The 21485-nt window shown below is 46.8% G+C and overlaps 1 protein-coding gene across 6 annotated transcripts in view; it reads right to left on the bottom strand.

The window, feature by feature from the left end:
- Positions 1–21485, bottom strand: part of FLI1 (Fli-1 proto-oncogene, ETS transcription factor) — a 121342-nt gene that overhangs the window by 2931 nt on the left and 96926 nt on the right. For all 6 annotated transcript variants that reach the window (XM_057553504.1, XM_057553508.1, XM_057553506.1 and 3 more), the window contains 3 exons: positions 3736–3801; positions 2012–2071; positions 97–144 (listed from right to left, as the gene is read on the bottom strand). In XM_057553504.1, the coding sequence (XP_057409487.1) occupies positions 97–144; positions 2012–2071; positions 3736–3801 (174 nt within the window). The remainder of the gene's footprint in view (positions 1–96; positions 145–2011; positions 2072–3735; positions 3802–21485) is intronic.

Genomic DNA, 21485 nt, shown 5'->3' with positions numbered 1-21485 from the left:
CAGGTGTCTGAACTGAGGACATCTAAGAGGTCCCTGTGACCTCACAAAGCTATGGAACATTCTGGAAGACGACCTCTCAGGTCAAAGGAAACTCACCGGGATTGGCTAGGCGACTGCTGGTCGGGCCCAGGATCTGATATGGATCTAAAGAAACATGAAAGGAAATTTGCTTCACTGTTATTAAAAATATAGAAACAACAGCATTAACAATGGCAATACCCCAAGGGTTTACACTTTTATTTCAATATCATAGGAAAGCCTGATTTCAGAAAACTGCACTGCCTTTTTTTGCACACCTCAAAGATCTTGACCAGTTACGGTCTTTATCCCCGTAATTACAGAAACAACGTGAAATAGTATCATTTTTTCATACTTGGTGTCTAAAATTTGTAGGTAATGCTGTCATTACCTAAAACAGAATAGTAAAACCACTTGGAAGGGAGCTAGCTAATATTCAATCGTCATGAATAAGGTGAAGTATGGCTTATTAAATGGGCTTAAAGAAGCCTAATGATGACTGGACTTTAATAGCTCTAACTATTACTGACAACTTTACACGTCTCTCTTTTTCTGATGGAGCAGAAACACATGCCCAGAAATCAAGCAGCCTGGGTTCTAGCCCAGCAAAGTTATAAACTAAATAACTCATTGGACAATCTCTGGGTATCGGTTTTCTCATCTGCAAAATGATGGGTTGGGTTCCTGGATTCCCCAGTTCCCTTCTAGTATAACTGTCTCTGATTTTAAGCTTGGAAATGTCAACACCAACCAGAATTTGGATTTTAGCTATAAAATGATTATTCTTAATATCTCAGTTTGCTTAAAACTTATGTGATTGTTTAGCCATAAAAGAAATCTTTGCCATATTGACTTATGTGAGGTTTATCTTCTTTATTTTAGGCTAGGGAATCACGGTAGAGAGCTGGATCGCAACTTGGCCATGCTATCGTACGTTTGATACTTTACAATTTTCATAATTTTACTTGTAATTTAAAAAATCGACATGATTTTGGGGGTTTTGCTTACAACCACAAATTAACTTGAAGAGTCCTTTTAAGCCCTCTTAGTCTACCCCTTTTTATCCACACGGTATGACAGCTAAAATATTTTGCGCAGGTAATGTCTAATTTCGTTGTTGTTGGGGATTCTTTAAATCCCCTATGTCAAGTCCTCTCTGTCTGACTTGTGTTTCACAGTCAGCAAGTTCTCAGCCTTCCTGAGGAAATGTAGGTCAACTTTCTATCGCTTATCTTCAGTGCAGATGGAAAACAATGTCTGTCCATCCCAAGGCAGTGGCTTGTTTGGAGCTCACTTTTAGCTGTGTCCCACAGAGAAGACCAAGCTGGGCTTGGAAGGGGCACAACAGCTGTCTTCAGATACATGAAGGACCTTCACAGAGAATGGGAGGAAGACCTCTCCTGAGGGCAAACTGGGAAGCTTGAATGGAAGATACAGGGAGGGGGACTTTGGCTCACAGGGTGGAATTGAGCCTAGCCAGGTAGTGAACTCCCCGTTGCTGTAGGTATTCAAGTGGAGGTGAGGTAATCATAAGACTGAGATGTTACGGAGGACGTTGTAGACCTAGATGTCTCTAGGTTCCCTTCCCATACTAAGAGTCTCCAATTCCATGGTTTTCACAGTTCCTCTGCCTTAATTGTTAAGTAGATCCACCACAGGGAACGTTTGGTCAAGCAACTTGAGAGTCTGGGATGGTAGCTCTAGTTCTCCCATAAACCAGCCGTGTGGCTTTTCGCAAATCACTTCACCTCTTTGGGCCTCAGTTTCTTTATTTTACAACATGAGGCATTTTACTCTTTAGGTTCCTTTCACCTCTGATATTCCACGAGTCTCTATGTGATTCCAGTGTCAGGTACCCAATTCACAGATCTATTATACTGTCAAATATAGGATTCTATGAAAGACACAAATGCCGTATATTGTCTAAATCCTCCTCCGCTGACCAATGGCCACATAGGAAGCAAAGGAGGGTTCGCACATCATGGACAGGTACCTGGTTGGGGCCGCTGTTCAGTATTCTTACTCATTGTTTGTGCTCCTGCAAGGGGGGGACCTGCAGCAAGAAGAGAAATACGGTAAGTGGGGCCATTCTCCACGAGGGGAGGGGAACACCTCGTCCAACGCCCCCCCCCGAAGGAGGACAAATGTGCTTTCTCATTCATTCATTCGCTCACGCTACTCATTTATTCATTCTATTTTATAAATATTTATCCAGAATCTACTCTGTGCCGGCACTGCTCTCGATACTGGAGAACCCAGCACTGAACCAGTGGTTCCTGCTAGAACTTACGTTTTAATGGGAAGACAATGATACACAGTATCATTAGCAGTAAGTATGTAGAAGAGTGTGTCTAACGGTATCAGGGCTGTGGATTTCATTTTTAATGAAAATTTAGAAAGGTCCTGAAGGAGAAGGTGACATCTGAGCACAGGTCACCTGCTCCTGCGTTCCCATGTTTGTGAGCTCCCCTCCGTGGCATCTCTTAGGTACACCCCTTCCGCCCGTCATCATGTCTCTATGTTAGAGCTGCGTTGCTTCTTGCACCGTCTACGGACTCATCTGACTGGCATGCTCGCCACTTCTCTCTCTTCCCACCGACCCATCAGATGCTATTTAGCCAGTTTCATCTCCCTAAACCACTACACCCCACCATCCAAAAACCTTGGTGACTCACTGTCGACTAAAGCATTGAGCTCTATCTTCCTGGCATCTTTGCGCCCCCTTCCTTACCTTTCCAGACTTATTTCCCTTCGTGCATCCTAAACCCCAGGAGCCCAAGTCCTCCTGACTGTCAGACACATCAACCTTGATGTCTTTCCCTGGCCCCGCCTCTCCTGGGAGGCCCAGTCCTCCCCACCTCTGTGGGTCCAAATCCTGCCTCTCCTTGCAGAGACAAATCAGATGGCCCGAGGTCCACTTGGCCTTCCTGATACCGCCCAGAGGGAAAGAGTTGTATGTGCGCATGACTCCTCTCCCCTGCTTGAGAGATTGGTCCATGTCTGATTCATCACTGTGTACCCCATAGGGCCAAGGGCTGGGGGCAGAGTAAACAAATAATGCATATTATTAAAAGGGATGGTGGTTATTGCTGGCATTAGTTTTAGTCCCAACCTCTTTCTTGAAAGAATTCCCTTCACCATCCATTTCTGTGTTTGATATTTTACTTCCTAGAGATAGCAAGATTGACACATTCTGGTTCAGGACCACATGAGTCAGTCTTTCCCGCTACTCCCTTAATGGGAGATTTTGGGTCAGATTTCAACACAAATTGATGTGTCAGACCCCTACCATCCCCTCATCAGGTTATCCTCCCTCTCAGCCTTTCATGAAATTGGGGTAGAGATGTTGGTATAACTACATCTTGACAATTAGAAAAGCAAAGCCATAGAGGGTCATTATCATAACTTAAGTGACAGAGTCCGAATCTGGTGATTTTTCATTCCTACAGACCTTGTCATGAGAGAAACCTTCCAACTTCGAAAATTCTAAAGCCAAATGCAATGAAACAAAAACTCACAGGTCTGAGTGAAAATCCCATATTTTTCCAGGACTAGATATCACTGACAGGTCCTACATTGGCAATTAATTCTGATGGCCATTCAAAAAGTAGGAAAACAAAATGCTCACTCCTATCCTCCTTTATCTTATGACCCTGTTCTCCACCCCGTCCTCAGAAAAAGGTTTTCTTCCCAAAGAATAAAGTGACGTTTACTTACTTTTGTTGAGACCAGAATTCATGTTATTGCCCCATCCTCCTCTCCTGACTGAGTCATAGGAAGGGTCTAATGGAAAAAACAAATAGAGGTACATCAGCATCTCCTGCTCTTTAGAAAGGTTGCATGAAGATTATCGTTCAGGGACCTGGAGAATTCTGCAACAACTTTTCAAGCATCACTAAATTCCAGAAGTGTACCCTTCCCCTGGGGCAAAGGGGAATGAATGGAAGGAACATCGACACACTGATTGGGAGCCCAAGTAATGGAAAGAACCCTGAATTTGAAGTCATAGGGCTGGTTCAAATTCTGTCCTTCCACCATTTGTTGTGAGACCTTGGATGAATCCAGACATCCTTGGACCTCAATTTTTTAAAATATGGAAATAAAAATTTACATGATTTACCTACCTTACAGGGTTGTGCTGATGTTATCAACGGAATATTTGTGTCCCCTGCGCAAATTCATACATTGATGTCTAATCCCCTCAGTGGGATGGTATTGGGAGGCGGGGGTCTTGGGAGGTAATTAAGTCATGAGGGTGGAGCCTCCATGAATGGGATTAGTGCCCTTATAAGAAGTGGTCACAGAGGTAGCATGTCTGCCTGCTTCCTGCCATATGAGGGCACAAAAAGAAGTCAGGTGTCTGCAATCCAAAAGGGAGCTCTCACCAGAACCTGACCATGCTGGCAACCTGACCTCAGACTTCCAACCTCCAGCACTGTGAGAAGTTTGTTTCTTTTGTTTGTAAACCACCCAGACTATGGTACTTTGTTACAGCAGCCAGAACGGATGGAGACAGGTAATGATCAAATGAGACAGCATATGTGAAGCATCTTATAAGGCATTCTACAAATATCATCTAAGTTTAGCAAGAAAAAAATGTCCGAAGCTGTATAGCAAAGCCCTTTAAGCAGCTCTGGAGAGATGGGTCATGTCCAGATTAAAGGCTCACGGGCAGACTGTCTCACAGCCCCGGCCGTGAGGACCCTGGCGGCAGCTCCAGCCCCTCACCCCAGCACACTGGTGCTGTGGGCACATCTGGGCTCTCCTCGGCCTCTCATGCTTTTCTGTTGATAGTGAAGAGGGCTGGGTAATGACCACAGAGAAAGGAAAAAGGCCAGAGGTATGGCTGGAACCAGAAACGAGGGGCTGGAGAGATGCTTCCTGCCTGGAAGTGCAGAGAGGTTTCCAGATCGCCTTGGCGGACACTCCATTGACATGGAACATTCGTGATCCCAACCCCTTTCTTGAAAGAATACACATGCCTCCCTAACCCTGTTCAGAAATTGCTTAACCGACTGGCTGGAAACATCCTCTTTTCCTTTCTCATGGTGTGAGTCCCATTGAGACACGGAGCAGGAATAGCAGAAGAGCTTAAGGATACAGAATGATGACTTTCAAAGTCTTTCCATGGACAACAAAGAAACCATAAAAAACATCTGAACAAATGGAGCACAGACCTCAGCAAACAACGGTCAGGCTGGGTGAAACGCAAACCATCCCCCTCCGCCCCTTCTGAGCCTCTCAAACGAATTAGAATGAGAACTGCAAAGACGGACCGGCTGGTCCCATGGCTTGTTCTTGTTGTTTCTGGCTAAGAGGAACCAAAAGACAGGAATGATTTCCTTGTGGAAAAATCCACGTGCGGATGCACATTCCTCCTGGCTCTGGAAAAGCCAGTGCAGTTTTAAAATTACAGTCTTTAGCAATTGGCATGAAAAGCAAAACAGAAAGTGAGGGGGATGCAGATGGGAGGAAGGGGAGGGAAGGGGGCAAAAAAGAGAGACAAAGCTCGGCTCGTTTGAGTCGTCTGTTTTTATTTTTCTTTGACTTGTTTTTTTTCTCACAATTCCTCCTGCAAATAGATTCTTGTGCTTGCTTAAAAACAAAATAAAACAAAAACAAACAAAGAACCTAAGTTGTTTTCAAGCTGGGGATGCGGTTGTAGGTTCTCATGGGTATCTTCTGGGCTGTCTTGCAGGCGTCTGCAGAGTGTGTGCGAGGCTGGGGTATCCTCGAGGAAAGGCTGGGTTCTTCCAAGATTTCTCTTTGGTGGAGGGGAATGCTGGTTAGGCCTCCAGCAATTTATCTGGGACTGATTTCTGCCATGTATTGTGTGTTTGGTGGCTATACAGTGGATGTGAACGAATATGACACAAGTCCCCAGTGCTTGCCTTTAAATAGGAGACGATAACAGATTGTGAAGAAATACGGGTCATGTACCAAAGGAGTGCTGGAGATACTGGGGGTGAAGGAGGGAGAGGTTAGTGTGACTGGGTCTGGGGTGACTTGAGTGAGGCCTCTTTGGGGAGGAGAGAGTGTGCATCCCCGGCGGGCATACGGCGGAAGTGAGCGGTGAGATACGAACGTGTCGGATGCGGGGAACCACGCGTGGGGCTGTGGGACTGCAGCGGGGGGACACGGAAGAGAGGGCCGAGGCCAGGTTCATGGCCAGGTCCACGGCCGCCCAGCCAGCTTAATGGCTCTGGGTTACAGGCCATGGAAACCAGGAGAGGCTTGGGGCAGGTGGCAATACCATGAACCCAGGGTGTGGTGGAGAGTGCAGCTCGTGGTGATGTGTAGGATGGATGGATGGGGTGGGTGCCGGGGGAAGGAGATGAATCTAGCAGGAACGGAACAGAAAGTGGAATAGAAAGTGACAAATTCATGAAAGAGAAAAAGCAAATCGCTAAGTTCCAGGAATTGGTGTGTGTTATCTGAAGTTCTGACTTGACTTCTGACTTACTGCACTGATAATATCTCTGACTCAGAGTTTTCTAATCAGTGTTTCTTCTCAATCCTTAGTTTACCGGAGGCTTCCATCCTCTCTTGCATCTTCTCTAAAGCTATGTTATATTCGTTCAGAAGAACCTGTTTTCTTAGTCCAAATTATGGCTTTGGCTATAGTTATCCTTGACTTCTTGCCAACTTTTACTCCTATTCTTTTATTCTAGCTCTGGGGGCACTGCAGACAGGCAAAAGTTAGAGAATGCTTGGAAGAATTCCCTCTAACCAACAGAGGGCGGGTGGTGGCTGGATTTTTCTCTGAGTGCCCAATCATGTTGGAAGTTGATGCTTTATCAGAGAAGTGTCTGGCAGCCCCATCTTTCCCGTGATGCCTTGGGGGTTGGGGGGGAAGCCTGACCGGGAGGACTTTCGAGGTCCCAACCAATCTTAAATTCCCCTAGTAGGTGAAAAAAGCAAGGGACAGAAACAGAGAGGCCACCAGCAATCAGCCTGAACTGTGTCCTCCTGTGGAGTTAACAGAACAATAAACAGCAGTGGGCCGTGCCGTGAGCGGGCATCTTTAGCCAAGGGTCCCGGAGCAGAGTGTAGAATCAGAGCAGCAAAGACCACAAGGCTCCCTCCCATGTGCTCTTTCATTCCTACCCACTTGCATGGAAAATCCTGCCACTGGCACCTGAGTCTACAAAGGACACCTGGGTCCATTTACTGGGGAGTTTAACAAATGCTCTCTGTGGGCCCTGGGGTTTGTGGGGTCATCTCCTAAATGGAAGATTGACGTGAAAGCCAGTGTTTTTGGAGTAAGTCCTACTGCAAGGACAAAGCTGAAGATGGAGAAGGCCAAGGTCAAGAGCTAAGGTCTGGCATTCTGCCTTAGAGATTGGAAGTACCGGGGCAGCCTTGCAGATTAAATTAGATATCCAAGCAAACAGCTGGCCCAGCGCCCAGCACAGCATCAAACTCGGTAAATATTAGCAAGTAACGTTATTACTGTGTTTGCATCATTAAATACCTTAAAATGTTCAGACCCAGAAACATGTTTGCCAGCCCTACCAAATACACATTAACCCCCCTCCCCTGCTTCCATCCCCCTTACCCTGCTCTGCTTCTTATTTTTCCACTTATCACCTCATTTAATCAATAATTAATCCATGACGTTTATTGTCCACATCTCCCACCTGAATGTCAGGTCCATAAGGGTAGGGACCCCTCTTTTGTTCTCTGATAGAACCAAGCACCTAGAACAGTATCCAGCCCAGAATAAGCACCCCATAAATATTTGTTGAATGAATGAATAACTGGGCCTATATTTTCTCCTTCTTGCTAAATATACACACTTCCTCTTGTTGTTCACTGTTTTCCTAGCTGGAGAGAATTCAAAGCCTCTACCCCAGCTGCTCCCCACTAAATGAAGTCTTCAGGGGATTCCAGTCTGGGTGACGGGTGATGGATGAGTATAGACTGTTAACCCCGGCTGGCCTCCGAGCAGAATGGACAACAGTCCACGTATGACAAGGCGTGGGCTGAGACCTGTCCCCACAGGAAGCCCAGCACTAGATGCCATTCACTCAAGTGGCCTGCTTTTTGTTTCATATATATTTTAACAACATCATTGTTGAAATGAGGGCTTGTTTTCCTCCTAAAAGTCATACAAGTGAGAACTCAGCAGTGTGGTCAGCTCTAGTCCCAGACACACAGACAGAAATATGTCTACAACCAACATGGAAAATCCTGGACCCGGAGCTACCCAACGACTCATATTCCTGCACAAACACTCTTCCTCCCCGGGCCTGACTCCTGGCTGTGCCAGAGCTCCCCGACCCTCGGCTGCCGGTCAGCACGTGGGTTGCTCTCCTGTGGGGCGTGCCTGGCCCACAAGGCAGCCTGAGCATGCCCTGGGCCCCTCACCCTGAAAATGGTGCATACTGTCTGCTTTCTGAGAACTGACTTCTCAAAACACACACTTAAGGGAGTGGCCAAGGGCACAGAGGGCAAAAATGTGACCGTTAGGGACCCACAGAGCAGCTGGTCTCAGAACTTCTGGGTGGTGGCAGACGCTTGAGCAGCAGAAAATTACCCCAATTCTGACACTCACTTTTTACTTCAGTGAAGGCTGGTACCCCTGGCTTGATGACGAATCTTATTGTGATGCTTTTTCAGAGGAGTCCTCCCAGAAGGGCTTTGCGTGGAGCTTATGGTTTCAGGCGGTCCTGAGACCAATTTTTGCCAAAGCAAAGAGAGACCAGAGCCTTATTCTGGGGAATCTGGGCACTGCCAGGCATTGTGGATAATTCAGCTTCAAGTATATAATGGTCTGAACAGTATCTCCACCATGGGACGCCCGGTGCGGCTGACTTTGACCCTAAATGGCCTCTTAGATTCCAGGAGGGCCTCCCGGGGTGGAGAAATATGAGCATGGAGATTTTTTTCTGAAAAGTCCTTGTTGGAAGGGGAAAACTTTCCCTGGACGTGACTTTCTCACAGACATCCCAGTGTTAACTCAGCTTCTGTGTGGAGCTGTTAAATGGGTCCTGGAAACCTGGCCAAACATCTCAGGAAAGACATTTCTTTCTGTTCTGATGCCGACGGTTCACCGTCTGAAAGCCCAATGTCCCAGGCAACGCGCAGCTCCACACTTTGTCATGCCCTCACCTGGAGGCCAAAGATGCAGAGACACCAGCACAAAAGCCTCTCTCTTCATCCCGTATGACATGAGACTGTGCTCTCGATTACTGGATAGAAAAAGATGAATTTTCTCTGAGACTTCTCTTCGAACTTCTGGTTGGCAGTACCTAGTCCTGTTTATCCTTGGAAAGCCCAGCTTCTGAATGCAGACCTTTCAGCAGAAGAACGGGCAAGGCCACTCCTGCTCAGGGCAGAAACTTCTCTCAGTCCGATCCAGACCTCTCTTCTTGGAAGAGCGAGGGTGCCAAAGGAGAAAAGCTCTAACAAAGGGGACCCCGAACCCAAAGCCCCAAACTTCCCCCAAAAGAGCCAAGTCTGCCAGGAGGAAGATCCACCGCCCAGACTTCCCCCCATACAGGGAAGACTGTACATGGGGGCAACATCCTAGCTGTTGGCAGAGGAAGAGCAAGATGGTCCTCCAAACCCCTCCTCCCTCTGAGGCCCTGGGTTAGAAGAGGCCCAGCCTTTGAGGAGGGCCCTACTGGCCACCAATCCCATTCTGCTTCCCTCTGGGCCTTCCCTCCGGCGGTGCCCACCCGGGACAGCCTGCCCTGCTTCCCGAACCTTCTCAGCTCAGGACCGGCCCCTCGTCTGCCACTGTCTCCCTACGACCCCTGCCGGCGACCACTACCAGATGTCTGACCGGCTGGCCTGGCCTCCCACTTCCAAAGCTGTGCAAAGGCGACTGGCGCCCGGGCTGTGGAAGGGCGTGGAGGGCGTGGACGCCCTGGTGCAGACATCCTTCCTCTCTGGCAGGTCGGTGGTTACGATGTGGTGTTTAGAATCAGTCCACCCTGGGTTCAGACCCCAGCTCAGCCATTTACTCTGCCAAACGGTCTCTGTCAAAAGGTTCCTCTTTTTGAACCCCAGGTTCTGCTTCTCTAAGTTAACCTTAAAAACGCATTCCAATATACATTAGGTGCAGACAAATACTGTTTGATTCCACTTCTATGAGGTACCTGGGATAGTCAAATTCATAGAGTCAGAAAGCACACTGGTGGATGCCAGGGTCCCGGGGGGAGGGGGAATGGGGAGGTAGTGTTTGATGAGGACAGCGTTTCAGTTTGGGAAGGTGAAGAATTCGGGAGACGGATGATGGTGAGAGTTGCATAGCCATGTGAATGTACTTAGTGCCACTGAACTGTACAGTTAAGTATGGTTAAAATAATGTTTTATATTATGTGACTTTTACCACAATAAAAAAAAGGATTAATAACAAATGCTTTATAGGATTGTTAAGGGGATTAAATAAGCATTCGATAAATGGCAACTTAAAAATATACACAGTATACACGTAGTCTATACCATCTTGCTTGCACCTCTAAGATGCTGATCTTGGTGAACTGAGGTTAAAAAGTCATTAGGGGAGGCCCTGAAAATGAAGAGAAGCGTAAAGGAGGAAGAATAATTCCTGTGCTCTGAGATCAGTGATTCCCAAATCCAAATAAACTCTGGCTCTCTTTTAGAAGAAGAAATGGATTATCCTGTATCCCAGTTTAGAATCGCCAGCCGGGAAGCTGGCGAGGGCTGGTGGCTCTGGCTGCCTGCTGGTATATTACCAGGCTGAGGGTTTACCCGGCATCCTTCCTGCTCCCCTGACTGTCAGCTCCCCCAGCTCCCTGCCCAGCCAGCCCTGGAGCTCCAAGCTGGGTCCTCACCTCCTTTCAACCCCGTCTATAAGGGCAGCTCGGCCTTTACCTCAGGGGCATCTTATGTTCTAAAGAACACCAGAGGATCTTGGCTTCCACGGAGATCTCAGGAGGAGGGCAATATCTAGGGAAGGCTTTCCTTAAACTTGGAACACACAGAAAAAAAACATCCTGGATCAGATTTCCTTTGCTCAAGGATCTTGTCCTGGAATCCAAACAGCCCCTCAGCCTCAGAGCCGGCCCCGCTGCGTGGAGGAGAATAAAACTACTGTTTAAGATATTCCACGTGCAAAGGGAAGAAAGGACACGTGAGGGAAATGCTTGAAGAATGGATGGCTTTCAAAGATGAGAATTTGGAGAGGCCAGTGGCACCCTTGTGGGCACAGACTCACCACGGTCTCAAGAGGTTTCCCACCAAGCCGGGACCCTCCCTTGACTTCGTCCCTCCCGTGGGCTCTGTGTCTAAATGACACACAAGTCTAAACGACCTCTTTATTTTGATAAGGCCTCTTTATTTTGATAAAGTGGGATTTGGGGGCCAGCCTTGTGTGGAAAAGCACTTTATACTGACTCAGTTAATTGGGTGTTTGCCCAAACTCCCCTCCATGTTGGGCCATGCAGACGCAACTAAATTGCAGCCTTCCTGGGTCAAATCTGCCTCAGGTTTAAGAGGATTCTGGGTCAGAAAAAGAAAACCTAACAGCTGACTTAGGTAAGAGGGCTTGAAGATGAATGAGAAGCAGTCTGTGTTCAGCCCCCTGGGCTCTGCTGAGAGCCCGGATCTGACCCTCTCCCGTCCACGTTCCTCAGCTGGGTTGCCCTCACTCTCTGGCGATACGGGATAGTCTTGCATCTGTTGCATGATTCAGCTTTTGCATCTTTTTCTTCCAGAGTTCTGCAAAGGCTCACTGGTGAAGGTCTCGTGTTTATTGCCCTCATCTTGTTAAGCCTCCTGGTGTAATTCTTTGTGCACTTATGCCCCTTGCTTGGTGAGCATCTTTGGGAAGAGACGGACTATATCTTATCACCTTGTTTCCTTCTCTTGCTCCCAGGTTCTTCCTCTTCCCAGCACCAGCTATTGGGCTTAGCTAATACCTCACATCCCACTCACATTCATTCATTCAACAACATTTTATTGAATGTCTACAATTGTGCTAGACCCTGTTCTATGTGCTGAGAATACAATGGTGGCCAGACATATATCCTTGCTCTGGGAGCTGACATTCAAAACAAATAGTAAGCGACATCGTATATAAGAAGGTGGTGAGTGGTATGGAGAAAAAGAAAACAGGTGAAGGGGAGCAGGTACAGGGAGGGACAGGGAGGGCCTCGCTGACAACACAATTTGAACAAAGACTTGACCTATCTAATATTATGAAAATAAAGCTCTCCATAATTTTCTTATGAAAAGTGACTGGGTCGTCCAACACTGATTTCAAAGCCCTTCTGGAAAGGCAATCCCTTGTTATCAGTTCTTTACCTTGTTGAGAATTACTTTATGTTGGAAGACGAAAAAATAAGCTAAAAAACTTGACAGTATCGTTTTGATGTCTGGGTGACAGATAGTAAAAGGCGAGATGAGCTTAGTTTATTAAAGAGTTCACCAAGTTTTGCATATTTAGAATCAGGGTAATTGCCAAATCTGTTGTCTTAGAATCACACTGACTTAGGAAGGCCATTCAAATGAAGAAACTTAAAATCCCAGCACTTCCTCTGATTTGTTTTTGACCTGCCTCTGAAGTGTTTTGCAGGAAAGGGTGTTTCTGAGGGGTCAGTGTGGTTGAGAAGAGGACAGGTGAGTTCTCCCTGAAGGAACACTCCATCTTTGTGGCCTGGCAGTTGAGCCCTGGAACACTCCCACCTCTGTGTCCTGCACCCACACATCAAAAAGCACAGGAGTTAAAGACAACCATCAACTCTGGGCAGGTGGAATGTGGTCTCACTTATATAATAGAATCCGAGGTTTCTTTTCAGGCTGGAGGGGACTTCAGACATTATCTAAACCAGACATGCAAATTAGCACAGGCCTGGAGGCCCAAAGCCTGAGAGAAAGCATATGTGGCCATATAAGAATTTTAATAGAAATTGAAAGTATGACTCATAGCAGAAAAACTGCCTTTCTCTCAACTCCTCTAGGATATTGGGCAGGCCAAAGACTTTTGAAGCTTGAAGTGTTTTCAAAGTTATACCAAGAACGGTTTTCATTTCTTTGGAAGAGGGGTACCTAAATCTTATCAAGTCTAAGGTCATTTGTGGTGTTATTAAGGGCTCTTAAAGATTTTCATGGGAAGGAATTCCATGATTTCTCTTTAATCCATTCCAAACAGGGAAACAGTTCACTGCCATGGAAAAAACTCTAGATTGAGGTTCAGAACTCCTTGGTTCCCCTCCCATCTCTGCCAGTTATGAGCTGTGTGAACTTAGGCAAGTGACAATCTCTCTGACTCTGTCAACCTATCTGTAACAGGGGAAAAGTCGATTCTCCTAAAATTTAAGAATTTGGAAAAGCAAATAGCCTATTTAGTCCTCACAGGGTTCTCTTGAGAATAAATGAGATCATGCATGTGAAAATGCTTTACACACTCCAAATGTCTTCTAAGATTATAGCTGCTATTCTTTTCCAGACTTTTATTCCTTGGAAAGAAGTTAATCTCTCTTGTGTCAACCAAGGCTAATTTCTTCTGGTTCTTTGTTTAGGGAAGCAGAAGGATTGAGTAAATATTTAATTAAATTGACAAACTAGATTTTCCTTCCCCAGTGAATCCATCGACTGTCAATGTTATTTACTGAATATCTACAGGGCTGGAAAAAAGGGATACAGGACAAAACTCACCATTAAAGATGACAAGATAATCTGTAATTAGGTCCATTGACGGCTAGTGACTGAGATAGGGTCCCGAGAAGAGATTGTAGTCTTTGTGGGTAAGGAAAAAATATCCTGATGAGAGTGGGACTTGAATTGGGCTTTGAAGGATGTCCTGGATTTTGATAAAGTAATAATCTCACGTAATTTACCACTTTCCCTTTAGAATGTGCCTAACACACGAATTTGAACTTCATCAGAGGTGTGTTAAACTTTTTATTGATCCTCACATGTGATTGCTTACAGATCCCTGAGGCTGGAGGGGAGAAGCCCACGTGGGTTAGTGTTTCTAACCATAGTATTTCTTCCTCAAAGACTTTATCTTCTCTCGAAAGGATATTGCATGAGAAATAATTATTTATTATCTTAGATATGGGCTTCTCTGAAGAAAGTATGATGTTACATCTATAAAAAGAACTTGGGAAAGGTTTTTATCTTAAGATAACAAATGATGCTATCTATGCCTTGGCTTTTCACTAGAAGATTCCCCAAGTCCCTATACCTCTGTCTGGCAGGATAAAAGCTTCTCTCTTTCTCCGGGGTGGGGAAGTGGGGGAGGGAGAGAGGAGGGAGAGAGAGGGGGGGAGAGATGGAGAAAAATTTGGTTTATGAGCATGGGACTAAACAAACTTCTTTTAAATACTTTTCAGCAACTACTGACCCTCAAACAACCTCTCTGTAGAATTTCTAAAAATCAGTGTATTTTGCAAAACAAATGCATTTGGAATATTCTGTGTGGAGGTGGCCACCAGTGGATTACCTGGAGCACTTGTGGACCTCGCCTTTTCTTCCCAAAGTACTCTGGGACCCCACTCCTCAACACAGCTAACAGCGATCACTTCCAGTTTCTATTACAAACCAAGACCCTGCGGTCATGGAAATGGAGTTACATCAACCAAGGCCAATTTCATTTTGAGTCAGAGCTCTATAATCTGGAATGGGATGAAATGTCTGAGTCAAAGTGAAACCTGGTAGGGACGGGAGGGCTAAAATGATAATTGTCAAGAGTCTGGAGATGAATTGGAAATGCAAAACCCAAACGGCCCACTCAGTAAGTGTGAAACGCCACTGACAGGTTGGTGGAGCTGTGGTGGGACTCCACCCCAAGCACCGAGTGCCCACCGTCAGGACACCCCTCCCTGGCATTGGTGGGTGGAGCAGCTGTCTGGCCGAGTCCAGTTGCAAGGGTGCTCTGGAGGTCCAGCTGGCCCCAAATACCTTTCCCACAGCCTTGCACCTCTTCCCCTCCCCCTCTGAGGTTTGCGTAAAGCATTTTTCTTTATTAAGGTGCAGCAGGGTTCATGTTTTCACTGTCACCTTCACTGATGTTGCAGAGCAAGGTGGCGCCTATCAGATTCTTCAAGGGAGCATGTCAGAGCAGTTTTGATAAACATGACAAAAGATGCCCAAGGGGGCAGGAAGGCCAAAGTGGGCACTTCTAAGCAGCCAGGAACACTACCAGGGGCCAGGATGCCTGCTGGCACAGGGAAGAGGAGAGACCAATGTTGCAATGGCAGAAAGGATGCCGATGCAGAGCAACGAGGGCACATTTTGTCTCTGTTAAGTATTCAAGTAAAACCTGGCTCTCCGTGGTGGGGTGATGTGTGGGGAGAGAATTTCAGGAGCAATGGGAGATGCCTACTCTCAAAACACTAAGCTCCAACTTCGCCTCCCAGGGGCACCTATGGATTGAGAAGGGGGTGTAGGCTGGGGTGCTGGAGCAGCCTGGCTTGTGTCTTGAAAATGGTCTAGGTGATGCTGATATCCTTCCTTTTCCTGGAGATCCATGGGTCAACGAAGCTTGTTGAGGCAAGGCTTTGCTCACCTCTTGTAATTTGAGGAAATTTCACAACTAGATTTATCGAGCTAATATCCACTGTCTTTGTTTTTTTAAGTTTACTGCAATCCTTATTGATCAACAGAGTGTTACTTAGGATAGCATTTCCTTTTCTAAATCTCTTCTTTTTTTCTTTGATTTTTAAAAATGTAATATTAAACACACAAAATGTATAATGTTGTGTAAATTATAAAGCACAATAATGAAAAGGACATCCGTGAAGCCACCTAATATACTTCTTGAAATGCAAGAACTGAGTACCCTGAGTGAGGCTCCTGATTTGACGACCATAGAAGAAATCAGTGAATCTCACCGTATCATCTTAACAACTAGATGACATCAGCTTCCTGGAAGAAATGGGCCATTCCATGGTGTGCTGGATGGAAGAGGGAGATGCAGTTGTGGGCCTGGCACTGCCTGGTGGGGAGTGGGCTGCAGTAACAGGCTCTGTGCTCTTTCTGATTCCTATTAGCTTTGCCATTTGAGCTTAACGTATCTGTGCCCCAGTTTTCTTATATGCAAGATGGGAATAATAATCATACCAACTACATAAGGTGGTTATGAAGCGTGACAGTGAAGTGAATAGAAAAGTTTTTGGCACAGAATAAGCCCTCAATCAATGGCAGTTGTTATCGTTATGGGGGGGGCGTTGATAAGAAAGGTAAGGAAAGGAGGGTTGAATGAGCAGGAGTTAACCTTTCCTGCAATATGACTTTCCCTTGTCTTGGTCCTGTCCTTGGCCTCTTTCTCAGTGGCACCGGTAGCAAGAGGACTCAAATCTGAAGGGCCTCCAAGGGGAGCCTAAGCTGATAAAAAATGGGGCAAAAGGGGGTGATGTGGAACCATCACCTTGTTACTGAAATCTGCTCTCGGCAAGCTCTTCCCTCTACTTCTGGGTGGGACCAATCACAGCCTGGGAGGAATCACGATGGGGTCAAATGAAGGGGAAATTGTGGCAGAAAGGGAAAGGCAAGTCCTGAGCCCATCTTTGCAGTGGACAAGGCCAAAACATCACTCTTGGATTTAGAAACATCATGAAGGGTGAGTTTTACAGTAAGTCCTTGGGGAGTAGTTTAAGGCAATTTGTCTATAATTTCCATCCATCCATCATCCATCCATCCATCCATCCATCCATCCATCCATCCATGGCCTTTTCTAAGGCACTGTCCCTGCCTCCAAGATGCATCAAGTCTTGCAAGACCAAAGGCTGTTGGATAGACTCTGTCGGATGCTTCACTGGGAAGACAGTGGGTACAAGCAAAGCGCCGTGGGGCAGGGGTGGTTGAGGAGACATCGTCTGACCTGGGCCACCAAGAGCGAGTGTGGCTCATAGGGTGTGGATTGGGGTGGGAGTGAGACAGCCGAGGAAGGTATGTCAGGCAATGGGAGAACGGGAAACATTCAAAGTTCTGTTTGAAATGGTCTAGACAGGAATCCACTCACATTTGAAGGACACATTTTTTTGGTCGGAACCTAAATGGGTAAAAACTGTGCTGCTGGCCAAGCTGTCACCCCGCCCAGACCCCGAAGTGACCCAGGCCGCACTGGATGGTGTCTCTGTCCATCCTGCTTGGCGGGACCTGGACGGCCTGCAAATATGCACACTCCGGAAAGGGCGGGTTTTGCCTCACAATCCCTCACGAGGTTGCGGCAGTCAACTGATGTGAGTGGCTGGAGACAGGAGAGCAGTGCCTGCTTTACTCCAGGGGGTCACCCAGTTGTGCCTGCCTGTCCCTAACCCTGGGGGCTCACGGCTGACACCCACCTACCTTGGAATTCCCTCCCCGAGATGAGAGAGACCTATGGTGGTAGATTTCTTTAAAAATTATCAATTAATCAATCAAACACGGAAACTGAAGGGAACGATCATCGGAAGATATCTTTATACATATTTCAAAAAAAAAATCTTCGAAGGAATAAAATGTACACAATTTGAATTATTCCTGAGATGGAAGAGCTCCTCCAAATAAGGGGATTCGTGCCGTAACTGGGACTAAACAAAATGCCCCAGCGAAATCCCTCTACCTGCCTCTAACGTGCAACATGGAAAGCCGTTCGCATCATCATCCTGGAACAAATTTACACTTGTCTTAGGAAACAGGCTAAGTGTTTCCAATAATTTAGAGAGAGTGTGTCCTAGTCGCTGTGGAACCCACACGTGCGGTAACAGCGCACACAGCACACCCGCGGAACAAAATAACAGTTCTTTTACTCAGAGAAAGGAAGGATAATGGTTACTTAGAAAGTGTCCCAGACAAGCTGTCAAATTGAATTCAGAGAGCTGGAGTCTGACTCCAGGACAGGGCTGGCTGGCTCTGCTCCCTCGGGATTGGGGTTTCCTGCCTGCTACAGCTTACAGACAAAGATTCTTTGTTTCCAGCCCTCTCTCTCTCTTTCTCTCTCTCTTTCTCGCTCTCTCAATCTCTCTCTGGTGAAAACACACACACACACACACACACACACACACACACACACACACACACACAACATGTAGCTCTCCAAAGAGGGTCAGATTGAAAGCAGACAAAACATTAAGTCTGGAATTTCAAAGGAAAACAATTAAAAAAATAATAAAACGGAGAGAGCAAGCTACTGTCTGTTCTATAACCATAAATCTTGCCTTTGGACACAGAAACAGCACACTCACACACACACACACACACACACACACACAGCAATCATCCCTGCTTTTGCTAAAAATGGATTAGGGGTAGTTCATCATAAAGGAAAAACATATAATGACAAAGTTCTTAACAGGCCCTCCTGGGAGGCCTGAATACCCTCAAATTTTAAGTGCACATTAGCGGACACAGACAGAACCTGCTCCATGAGAGATGTTATTTACTCCCTAAAAATAACAGGCGATTACCTCACAGCATTACAGGCCTTTTCCTCAGGCACACGTGTTCCAGACCAACCCGCACTGGCCATCCCGCACAGGGCAATACGCACACGGCCCGAGGCCCTGCCAAACACACGATCACCCCCTGAGACTCTGACTCAGGCTGCTGCCTCGAGCCCACCCCTCGTGCTGGGCCCCCAGCCTGCCACCCTCGTTCACTGCCACACGCACAGGGCACAGGAATCCATATTCTGCACGCATCTACATTTTCTCCATCAAAGCAAAACTTCTCGGGGCATCTTTTCAATCATGGAAAATTTTGAAGGTGTAGGAAAGCAGAGAGAAAAGTCTACTGCACCCCGAAGGGCCCTTCGGCTTTAACAAGCATGAACTCATGGTCAACATGACTTCAGCTGTCCCCCCACCCATGCCCCCTCCCTGCCCTGACTATCTTGAAGCAAATCCCTGGCTCCTTTGCTGAGCTTCCTGTCACACCGCGACACTATACCCGTCTTTCGGTTTTGTGTAAACCACTAAGAGTCCCGCCCAAGGCTCCCCCATCACGCTCGTGTCACACACCCGGGCCCCGGTCCTCCCAGGGGCACACTCAGGTATACCCACGGGAGCCCACCTGGTCCCGTCCCCCAAACCCAGCCCGAGCACACGCAGCCCCCGCACAGGATAGACCCAGACATGCTGGGTCTTTGATGCCCACCTTCCCTTCATTCGATACCCATTTCCAGCACCACTGTGCTGGGTCCTTCCAGAGGCCTCCCATCTTTCACTACGACCTCTATCATTAAATCGTCAAGGACACCCAATAGGTGATGAAAATGCAGGGGAAAGTGGCGAGAGGTGGTGCTGTAGCAGCCATAGCCAATACACAGCACTGACTCACAGGCCCACCTGTATCTCTGACTACATCCTCTTGAGGGTAGCGCACTGGGTACCACGTTTCCGAGGCTCAGCCTAGCGTCCCATACATGGTAGGTTCTTAATAAATGAAGAGATGCGTGAACGGGCAGGAGGAGGGCACGAGTCCTGACTAAGGTCCTGAGAGAAGCTCTTCCCTTCCTGTGTGGTCCTGGGGGGACCCACGCCTTCCCTGGCCTCCTATCGCCTCTGTTCCATGAAAGATTCGGAGTGGATGGTCCACTTTAACATTTAATGATTTTTCATCTCTTCATTTCTCTTAGGGAACTTCTTGTAGGTCACATGCATTTTTCTATTTGATTATATGCAGTTTCATATTATTCCTTAATCGTTCCATATGTGAATCTCCCGAATAAGATTTTAAACAACTTGGCCATCTCATCTACGGTGTTACCACGCCATCTGATATGGTGTCTTTCATAACCCTGGGCGTAGTGTCAGCATGTGGTAAACCCTCAAGAACATTCTAGTGATTTTGTGATAAAATCCTAATTCCTACTGTAATCCATGGAGCAAACATATTGTGTACTTACCGGTGCATCAGATACCCTGGTAAGTGATTTATAAGTATAATATCACTCCTGAAGGGGCACTAAGATTGTCCTCATTCTATACATGAGGAAACTGAGGCAGAAAAAAGTAAGTGACTTGACCAAAGTCACACAGCCTGCTTGAGTCCAGAGCCTGGGTTTTGAACCAATATGCTCTAAGGCTGAGATATGAGGTAAATACCTGCCTTGGGGAAATGGAGAGCATTAATTAAAGAAGGTTTAAGATGTTTGTTAGATGCTTGATGCAAACTATTATATAGAGAATGGATAAACCACAAGGTCCTACTGTATAGCCCAGGGAACTATATTCAATATCCTGTGATGAACCATAATGGAAGAGAAGATGAAAAAGATTGCATATACATGTATAACTGAGTCACTTTGCTGTGCAGCAGAAATGAACACAACATTGTAAATCAATTATACTTCAATAAGATAAATTTTAAAAAAAGATGTCAGATGCTTGAATGAAATACGTGGAGATGATGAGGTGAGAAGCAGCCTGGAGGGAGGAGTGAACAGCAGAGACCTACGTTGGAGTCCTGCTCTGTCCTAAGACCTGGGTGACTTCAAATGAACCCTGTAATCCCTGTGCCTTGTTTCCATTATCTACAGAATGGGGATAATAATAATACCAGCCCTGCCAGCTCACAGGGATGGTGAGGGGCGCAAACGACGTAATAGATGTGCACATGCTTGGCAGACAGTGAGGGGCTGCAGAACCGTGGTCCTGGCTATGTGCACAGGCCCCGCCATCTGGAAATCTCCTTGAGAGAAGCAGGGCTCTCATTAGCATAATCTTCAGTACCGGTTAGGCATTTCACTCGGAAGGACATGGAAAGGTGGTTTCTCCCCCTCTCTCCCACACTTAGCGTGCAAGAAGACAGACTTTTTATCCATTAGCCCAGGTGACTGCAGGCCAGGGCTGCACCCCCGGCCGCCGGCGGCCTGCGTGGAGGAGCGGTCTGCATTTCACAGCGGGTCCTGAAAGGCTTCCAGTTGAGGGGGGGGAGGCTAGAGCCTCAGCCTGCACGGGCCGGTTTATGAGTTCCAGGAGTTAATAAACAAGGAGCTCAGTATCCTCTGACTTTTGGAGAGTCAGAGGTATTTAAACAGATCCAGCACGAGGAGCTAAGGAAATGAGGGTTTAGGGTGCAAAGCAGCTCTGAAGCAGAGCGCTGCCGCCCGTCCAGGGGATGTGCCCGGCGGGGGGGGAGCCCAGGGCAAGGCCGCCCGGAAACACGGTGGAGCTCTGACCTGCGTCCCGGGCGGACCCACTCGTCCCTGGGCGTGGAGGTCGGAGCTCGAGGTCTAGAGAATCCTCAGTCCTGGCCCCGGGACTGCTACGTATTGGGCTGGCCAAAAAGTTTGTTCAGTTTTAAGTAAAAATAAGACACATCTTTCATTTTCACCAAGAACTTTATCGAACAAGGTATTCATTAGCCGAACGAACTTTTTGGCCAAGCCAATACTTGGAATGGCCATTTAACTCCTAGAACCCCAGTGCTCTCCGGATAAGATCAGGTAACCGACACCAATCCCACTTACTATTTAGATACACACGATGAGAACATATAAGAATGGGATTTCTGAGAGCTGAAGTGATGGACTCATGTAAAGCTGTCAGAATCAGTATCAATAAAAA

This window comes from Balaenoptera acutorostrata, chromosome 9 (assembly GCF_949987535.1).
Source record: "Balaenoptera acutorostrata chromosome 9, mBalAcu1.1, whole genome shotgun sequence".
In the NCBI taxonomy this organism is placed as follows: Eukaryota; Metazoa; Chordata; class Mammalia; order Artiodactyla; family Balaenopteridae; genus Balaenoptera; species Balaenoptera acutorostrata.
The sequence above is the reverse complement of the archived record's forward strand: the minus strand, read 5'-3'. Positions and strand labels throughout refer to the sequence as shown.